The sequence below is a fragment of the Artibeus jamaicensis genome, unplaced genomic scaffold, assembly GCF_021234435.1.
Source record: "Artibeus jamaicensis isolate MK-2021 breed Jamaican fruit bat unplaced genomic scaffold, CSHL_Jam_final contig_332, whole genome shotgun sequence".
Classification (NCBI taxonomy): domain Eukaryota; kingdom Metazoa; phylum Chordata; class Mammalia; order Chiroptera; family Phyllostomidae; genus Artibeus; species Artibeus jamaicensis.
Genome location: NW_026521788.1, coordinates 16,011,591 through 16,020,825, shown reverse-complemented (window position 1 = coordinate 16,020,825; position 9,235 = coordinate 16,011,591). Strand labels below are relative to the sequence as shown.

Here is a 9,235-nt window from a genome sequence, read left to right as displayed (position 1 = left end):
GCACTTCCTCCCCCATTTGACCCCCGACTCAACCTCCTCTTTCCGGAAGGGTGGAAGCCGAAAACCACGCCGCTCCCCCGGCCAGGGCCGCCCCCAGCCTGCCTCCTGCCCTGGGCGCTCTGCTCACCCGGGCACTCGGGACGTCCAGGAGCTCCCCCTCTGGGCGGCGCTTGGTGGCTGCCGGCTGGGTTGGCAGCGGCGCCCGCGCGGGGCGGCCCTGGCTACTCGCCCGCCCGCCCACGTGCATGAAGAGGAGCGAAGCGCTAGCTGTCGCGGCGCCCGCGCTCGCCGCCGGTGGATGCCTCACCTCGGAGGCTGGCGGGGGCCGTAACCCAAACCCGGCTGCCACGACCCATATTTGCATAACTCGATTACCCCCCATTCCCTTTTTTCGGACTCAGGGGCTGGAGATGCGAGTCGGGCTCCCCTCCGAGGCGTCGTCTTGCAGGTGGTCAGCGCGGGGGCCGCGGGATCGGCCAGATCGCAGGCGGAACGGGCTGGCGCACGTGGTAAGAGCGCAGTTTTCTTATTTTCTTTTTAAGAAACGGGACTTTGCATACTTTTGCCGAGGGTTAGTACCTACAGGGGTGCTAACCTTGCTACGACTTCCTTTTATTTTTATCTCCAATTGGAAAAGCGCGCAGCACGAGCCAGGAACTTTCCCTAAATTTTTCTGGGCGTTTGAAGTCAGGAATATGGCTGGCCGCCGACGATTTCGAGGCGGACAAGGGGAGAATCAGTGCCCCTGTGGAGGAGCAGAGGTCGCTCGCAGCCGTCCTGGAGTTCTGACCTCCGAGCGCGGGGCCGGGCGGGAACGGGCTCGCTGCGGCTGCGGCTGCGGCTGCGGCCGCGGCAGGTGAGCCGCGGGAGTGCCGCCTGCAGCGCTGTGCTTCCTCCACGGCGTGGCGCCGTGGCCCCCACGAGGCCCGTGTGGTCCCGAACCAGGGGCAGAAAAGGGACGGGCTGGGCCCTGGAGGCTGCGCCAGTGCTTCATCCCAGGTTTTGGCGGCTTTGGGGCGAGAAAGGGCCAGGCAGGCGGCGACCCGCGCCAGGCTGGAGCACTGGTGACAAGTCTTCCACTGGCCCCAGGCCACGCCCGGAGCTATCGAGGTGCGGGCTGGGGTGCTCTGCTAGATAGGAGCGGCGCGTGCCGGGAACCAGAAGCCCTCTGCCACCTGGACCTTTTGGAAAAAAAAGTTTTCAAAAATTGTTTGGGGCACTAAACAGAAAGGTTTACATGGGGGTCAGAGGGTTTTTTTGTTTGTTTGTTTTTTCTTTTCTCGCAAAGGGAAACTCATGTGGGGTGAACGGTGGCTCAAAACTGGCATAAGCAATGCTGTTTGCTTTCAGGTCCTCTCTGGCTCACCCAGGTGACTCTTGAGTAAAAGGGAGAATATGCCTTCTCTGTGTCTGGGAGTAGGGCGCGTGCGGACAGGGCGCTCCTCCGGGGTCAGGGGCTGCCGCAGCAGTGGGTCCGTATAGGCAGTAGGGTGAGGATGGGTGTCTTCGAAAACCACTCTGTTCAGCAAGTCCGGGTTCTCGCTCTGCCTGTCGGCGAGGCTGGCGCACGGGCTCGATGTCAACAGAGAGGTGTGTAGCATAAGGTGTGCAAGTGGGTGTGTGAAGAAGGCAGCGGGGGCAGGAGTGTATGTATCGGAAGTGCAGCGTGTGTGTGTGTGTGCGTGGCGGGGCAGGGTGAATGTCCAAGCCTCCATCTGGACGCCCCCACACAGCCGACCGCCCAGACGCGCCGGGAAGGGCGCCCGTTTCGCGCAGCAGCTGAAGTGGGGCGGGGAGAGCGCGGGCAGAGAAGTGGGGTTGTCTCCGGCACAGGATTTCTCTCGAAGCTCCCTACAGTTATTATTCTACTCCTAGCGTTTACCACCCCTCCCCCAGCCTCAAGGTGCCCAGAATACTTAAACAAACAAACAACTCAAAACCTGTTCCGTTTTCGCTCCTGTATAAATAGAACAGACTTTCCAAAAAAGCAATACCGCATTCACTCTTATCATCAGCCACTTCTTTCCACCAAGTAATTCAGAAAAAAGCAGTCAGCTTCCGTGAATGCATGAAGCTTTTTTTTTTTTTTCTTCGCTGCCTCCTTTGCTTGCGGTTTTCAGCTGCCAAGAAAGTGGGTAGGGGTTTGACTGTAGTGTCTCGGCTCCGCTCCGTTTCTTTCCGAAGTTTAATTTTCCGGAATGGCTCCCAAACAAGGACTGGGGAGGTGGAGCCGCCGGCACCGGATCTTCGCCTTTTTTGGAAAGTCCCGGAGAACCGGAATTCCTCCCCGCCCCAAGGGGGCCGCGCCGCAGCGTGGACTGGCTTGCTCTCCCCTAGTAGCCTGCGCCAGACCCGCGGCGCGCCCCTTCTCCACCAGGTTCCCCGCTGTCCCTCCGCGTCCTAGACCCGACCTGCGGCTCGGGTCGCGCGCCCTATACCCCGCGGAGATTCGCGGGCTGCGAGCCGGGAGTTGCGAGCTCGGTGGAGCCTTGGCTGCTGATCCTGTATGCAAATTAGCCATGTGACGGCAAAAGCCTCCTGGCCCAGCCCTGTTCCTCAGTCCATATATGGGCAGCGACGTCACGGGCATTGAGGACCTGCCCATAAATACTTACACCAACACTTTCCATCTCACGGGGAGAGCAGCAATTGATTAATAGCTCGGCGAGGGGACACACTGACTGTTATAATAACACTACACCACCAACTCCTGGCTTCCCAGCCGGAGCACAGGAGAGTCAGTGGCAAATAACCATTTTTTTTCTTTCTTAAAAATATAGCAACTTGTTTGCTAGTTTTATTTCTGTTGGATTTTTCTTTTTTTGGTGGTTGCTTTTAAGTGTGGAGGGCCAAAGGAGATATCAACGTAGGCTCAGTCCAACCCCTCTCCAAAACGGCTTCTCTGACACTCCAGGTAGCGAGGGAGTTGGGTCTCCAGGTTGCGCGAGGAGCAAATGATGACCGCCAAGGCCGTAGACAAAATCCCAGTAACTCTCAGTGGTTTTGTGCACCAGCTGTCTGACAACATCTATCCGGTGGAGGACCTCGCTGCCACGTCGGTGACCATCTTCCCCAATGCTGAACTGGGAGGCCCCTTTGACCAGATGAACGGAGTGGCCGGAGGTAAGCCGCGTGCTCCCTTCTCGGGCCGGGACACACGCAGCTCGTAGGGTATACAGATAGGGCGCGGTGCGTGTGCAGGACTTAGAGGAGAGGTTTGGGGCGCGATGTCGACCGAACTGGCTTTGAAGCCTGGAATTGGTGCAGGAGAAGCCCCGTGGGAACGGGGAACCGGGTGGTGGAGCTGGGCGCGCTGACAGAAGTACCCAGTCGCCAGCGAGCCGGCGTGCGTGCGCCGGGCGCGCCCAGCCCCCAGCGGAGTCGGGGATGGGAGTGGAAGAGGTGGAGGACCGCACTTTGGAGCTGGTGCAGGCCTTTCGGCCGGCGGCACTCCGGCCTTCCCTCTCCCAGTGTAGGGGGAAAGTGAGGAGAAAGTTCGGGGCTCTGGAGGAGCGAGCCGAGCGGCGGCGAAGCCCCAGAGTAAAGAGTCCGCTGCTTGTTTCCCGGCTGAGCAGACCCGGGGAAAATCTCCTAACGCGCAGCCCTTGCGGCCTTAAGGAGCGCTCCCACCTGCGCTCCGCCCGAGAAGTTGAGGGGGTTGGCAAGGCGGGAGGAGGGGTCGGAGGACGAGGGCGGGACACGGCGGGAAACCGCTCCCTGGCTGCGGAGGGAGGCCTGCGGAGGGACTGATGCCGCTGGTTTTCTTGGCGACGCGGTGACAAGTGGTCTTCCGCGGCCCCGGAGCTTTTCTGGAAGCCGCGCCACTGGGCTTGGGCTGGGCGGGAACGCGTGTTTGTGGGGCAAGGTTGGGAGGGAAAGGAAACCTATAAACTTCCACCGCAGCGCGGAATTCCCTCTAGAAAGCAGCCTTCAGTAGAAGCGCTGCAAGAAAGGGAGGAAGGGAAGGCACCAGAGATAGGGAGCAGCCGGGAAGTCACGGACCCCCTTCTTGGGCTCCGCTGTAGGGCTGGGCACCTTTGCGGCACGGGCTGGGATTAGTCGCCCGGGTGGTGTCTGCCCAGCGCCCTACTGGTGGGGCCCCCAAGCAAAGGAGAAGGAAAGAAGTTCCAAGCAGATGGGGAATTTTTAATATTGTTGTTACTATTATTGGGTGTTTTTATTGGGGACTACAGCCACAGATGGCTGTGTGTGGGGAGTTGGGAGTAGCTCATCTTGCTTTCCTGGTTGTAGTTTGACTCCCAGACTGTGCTGGCTACCACAGTGGGATATCGGGCCAGGCTCTTCTCACTGCCTGTGGCCAGCAATTTCCCCGCCTGTGCTGGGGGGAAGTGCTAGGTTGCTAGGCCTTGGGAACGGACCCGTGTGAGAGGGGGCATGAATTCTTGGCTGCATTCTCATTATTCCACCTGCATTCTTCCTTTTCCCCAGATGGCATGATCAACATTGACATGACTGGAGAGAAGAGGTCCTTGGATCTCCCATATCCCAGCAGTTTTGCTCCCGTCTCTGCATCCCGAAACCAGACCTTCACTTACATGGGCAAGTTTTCCATTGATCCCCAGTACGCTGGTGCCAGCTGCTACCCAGAAGGCATCATCAATATTGTGAGTGCAGGCATCCTGCAAGGGGTCACCTCCCCAGCTTCGACCACAGCCTCATCTAGCGTCACGTCTGCCTCTCCCAACCCACTGGCCACAGGACACCTGGGTGTGTGCACCATGTCCCAGACCCAGCCTGACCTGGACCACCTGTACTCTCCACCACCGCCACCTCCTTATTCTGGCTGTGCAGGAGACCTCTACCAGGACCCTTCAGCGTTCCTGTCGGCACCCACCACTTCCACCTCTTCCTCTCTGGCCTACCCACCACCCCCTTCCTACCCATCCCCTAAGCCAACCTCGGACCCAGGTCTCTTCCCCATGATCCCAGACTATCCTGGATTTTTTCCATCACAGTGCCAGAGAGACCTACATGGTACAGCTGGCCCAGACCGAAAGCCCTTTCCCTGCCCCTTGGACTCCCTGCGAGTCCCCCCTCCACTTACTCCACTCTCCACCATCCGCAACTTTACTCTTGGGGGCCCGAGTGCTGGAGCTACAGGGCCAGGGACCAGTGGAGGCAGCGAGGGACCCCGGCTGCCTGGCAGCAGCTCAGCAGCAGCAGTCGCTGCGGCTGCCTATAACCCCCACCATCTGCCGCTGCGGCCCATTCTGAGGCCTCGCAAGTACCCAAACAGGCCTAGCAAGACGCCAGTGCATGAGAGGCCCTACCCCTGCCCAGCAGAAGGCTGTGACCGGCGCTTTTCTCGTTCGGACGAGCTGACACGGCACATCCGCATCCACACCGGGCACAAGCCCTTCCAGTGTCGGATTTGCATGCGCAACTTCAGCCGCAGTGACCACCTCACTACCCACATCCGCACCCATACTGGCGAGAAGCCCTTTGCCTGTGACTACTGCGGCCGCAAGTTTGCCAGGAGTGATGAGAGAAAGCGCCACACCAAGATCCACCTAAGACAGAAGGAGCGCAAAAGCAGTGTCCCCTCCTCATCGGTGCCAACGGTCTCTACGGCGTCGTGCACCGGGGGCGCACAGGCTGGAGTGCCCCTGTGCAGCAACGGCAGCACTATTGGAGGCTCCCTGGCCACTTGCTCCTCTAGGACCAGGACACCTTGAGATGAGAGACTCAGGCTGACACACCAGCTCCTTGAGGGCCCCGAGGCCCTTGGTCCACTGGAACTGCACAACAAACACTACCACCCTCTCTTGCCTTCCTTCATTGGGCAAAGGGCCTTGGTGGAGCCCGGCACTGCCCCCCTTTCCACTTAGAAGCAGGTCCTTCCTAAACGTTAGCCTATCTTAGTCTCTCTTTGGTGAGCTGACTATCAATCACCCCCAAGTCACTGGGAGGTTCTTAAGGGGGTTTGGTGGGGGTCCTTGGCCTGGAGGGCTGAGGGCTAACCCTGCTTTAAAGGGTTGTTTGACTAGGTTTTGCTCCCCCTTTCTCATTTTGACCAATTGCAGGTTGTTGACTTTGAATGTCAGAGTTGACCTGAGATGTTTTCGACAGTACGTTGGGAGATGCTGATCCCTTCAGGTGGGGACAGCACAGACAGGAAGCAAAGCTGATGTGCACTTTATGGCTTGGGACTTATTTGGGGGATGCTGTACAGTGACTAAAGCATGGTCTTTGTGCTGCATTCGTGGCCCTGGAACAGTGAGTCAAAGCTTATCTAGTCCTCTCAACCCTTTAAGCAATATGTATTATAAACTCAGAGAACAGAAGTGCAATGTGATACAGGAGGGACATAGCAATATCTGCTCCTTTTTGAGTTGAGAAACGTAGACTATTTTTGCAGTGTATATCCACTCAGATTTTGTGTATTTTTGATGTGCACTGTTCTCCAAGTTCTGAACCTTTGGGAAAGAAAAAAGCATTTATAACCTCTTGAAATGAGTCAGAGGTTAACTTATTTAAAAGGAGATGTACATATATTCTCTGAAACTAGGATGCATGCAATTGTGTTGGAAGTGTCCTTGGTGCCTTGTGTGATGTAGACAAATGTTACAGGGTCTGCATGTAAATGGGTTGCCTTACTATGGAAATGAACGTCACTCCCTGGGTTTAGTATGGCTGTATATATCTGCCTATTAATATTTGGAATTTTTTTTAGAAAGTATATTTTTGTATGCTCTGTTTTGTGACTTAAAAGTGTTACCTTTGTAGTCAAACTGGAGATAAGAATGTAAATAATGTTACCAGAGCTGACTTGTTTGGTTATTAGCTCTTAATAGTTGTAGAAACATAATTGATTCAGTCTAACATAAAACCACTAACTAAAGTTCAGATACTGGATGTTTTATGACTATGGTGTAAATAAATCCTTTTCAACAATACTTTTTTTGCTCTAGAAATCATTTCTGAAAAGATTTTCTGGTGGGAATTAAATAGTTCATCCAGTGATTTTTAGTGCTCTGACCAAACCAGGATATCCAAGTTTTCTTTGCTAGCCTTTCAACAGCAGCCCTCTCACCCCAAAGCAATCTCCATTCATAATCAAACGCTAGTGTTCTGGGGATTTCCCCAAAGCATTAGTGTAAAAATGGGGAGGCGTTGTTTTGACTCATTGTTCCGTCCTCCATCACAGCCTATAGATTCTCTCTGCTCCTGAGTGGGCTCTGGAAAATAAATACTTACAAACAAGTGCCCACTCGGAGACTACACATTTGCAACTGCTTTCAGGGCCCTGGCCAGGGCCGACAACTCAAGACCAAATGTAGCTTTGTGGAAAGTGTGGTGGTGTGGTCAAGCTGGAAATGACTTTCAGGTTCTTGGATTAGTCTCATGACCACACAAAACTTTTTGAAAAGCGCTATCACCTCTTCAGATCAAAAGCGCATTCACAGACATGCCGATGACAGCATTCATGGGTTGCCAAAGGAATTACCCGGGACTCATTTCTTTCCCCGAGTACCCCTGTATTTGGAAGGATCATTAAAATCTGCCATGGTTGGTGGGTCTAAGATTACTGATATACTCAGCTCATTAGATACCATAGGTGTACACCTTCCTTAAAGTCTCAAAGAAAATTTGAATAGGCAAATGTCCTCCATGGTACTAGATAATGGTTATTAGCAAAAGTACATTATAGGGTTCATTTTACAGTGAGCCTTTTGTAATTTTAAAATACAAAGCTACCCCCAAAAAGTTGTCTATCACACAAAGCAAATGATCGTCATTATTCAGCCACCTTTCTCTAAAATTGAGCCTTAAAGATGTAGCCTCCTCTACTGCGTCTGGATCCCGCACAAGTGTTCACACCGCACGAGTGTTAACACCTGAGTGCCCACTCTTTAGCTCCATCATCTGCAAACTGTCCCGTGTCCTAGCTGATGATTCATGGCCTGCATTTCAGCAGAGGGACAGCTACTCCTGGAAACTACTTTCTGTCCTACCAGCATTAGGATTTGAGAGCTAGTACGTGGAGATGATTAATCTTTTTATTTCTTCTCTGCCCAAATCTGAAGACATAGAATACCTCTTTCTGTAACTACTAAATGGAAGTTTCTAAATTTCAGCGTCAATTGTTCTAGTGACTGGTGTTCTTGTTAGATTCCTATTTCCTAGCTTGTCAGTGTACTATCACCCTTGTTTGGCCAATCTTGTTTAATATATATAAAACAATGCCATGTTCGGACAATTGTTTTAATGAAGTCTTCCCTCCTACCAAAATTTCATTACATTAAAATACAGCACACCTACAGTTTATAAGATCTGTAATTATCTTGCCAAATTTTAATTTCAGAGCCGTTTCAGTCAAAATGTAAAGCAACAGACTGAAGATTAAGTACATTTTATGACTCAAATTGGTTACATAACTACTTTTACTCTGACATGAGCCTGGTCAAGTAGTAAAACATACCATAAGATACTGTTTCAGAGTCAAACTTGTGGCTTTTCTCAATTTCAACAATCTTTAATCAGATTTTATTTTTGGCTTGAAACATTTTACAGGTCTCATTTTTTACTCAAGAAACATAAAGCCAAGCCGGTTCCTGATTATATTCGATGGTTTATTGAGTAATTGTATTATTGCTTCTGCTGCTACTTGGTATTCTTATTTAAAAATAAACTTCTGGAGAGTAACTCTGTAAAGACCATAATGCACTTGAGATGGTTCAGTGCACATTAAAAATAGATCTTTTAAATCTAAATAAGGTCTTAAATTATTCATAAACAGGCTATTTAACTTTAATACCCTAATTGCTTATGAAATTAAGGCACCTCACTTGATATATACTTATTTAAAATAGCTGTAGTGATATTTTAACAGTCCAATACAATGTGTGTGAGAGAATGGTCAACTTTACTCCAAGTGCCTTAAAATGCCTCCAGTCCAAACAAATTTTACTGCAGAAGGAAAGACCATACTTAAGTCCAAAGATTCTTTTGTATGTGGATGAAAGTATTTTTTCTTGTACTAGCTTATTTTTCTTAGGTTAAATGAAAAGATATTTTCTGTTGCAGCAAAATAGTAGGATTAAACATTAAATAGTTTCAGATATGTTTCAGACTGTTTCAAAGCTCACTCTCAAGGAAATAAACTTTAGAATCTGCAGGTCACCCTTTTTTAGCACAACACAATCTTACAGTATAGACCATGAACCTTTGAAGGTAGTTACAATAAAGTCACTACGGCAGTGTTTCCTTCTGT

At 51.8% G+C, this 9,235-nt stretch overlaps 1 protein-coding gene across 1 annotated transcript; it reads left to right on the top strand.

The window, feature by feature from the left end:
• Nucleotides 1–366: 366 nt before the first annotated feature.
• EGR2 (early growth response 2) lies at nucleotides 367–6,883 on the top strand. The gene is made up of 3 exons (XM_037153993.2): nucleotides 367–509; nucleotides 3,015–3,123; nucleotides 4,450–6,883. The coding sequence occupies exons 1-3, from the start codon at nucleotides 411–413 to the stop codon at nucleotides 5,694–5,696; spliced, it is 1,455 nt and encodes a 484-aa protein (XP_037009888.2). The 5' UTR covers nucleotides 367–410; the 3' UTR covers nucleotides 5,697–6,883.
• Nucleotides 6,884–9,235: the final 2,352 nt, after the last annotated feature.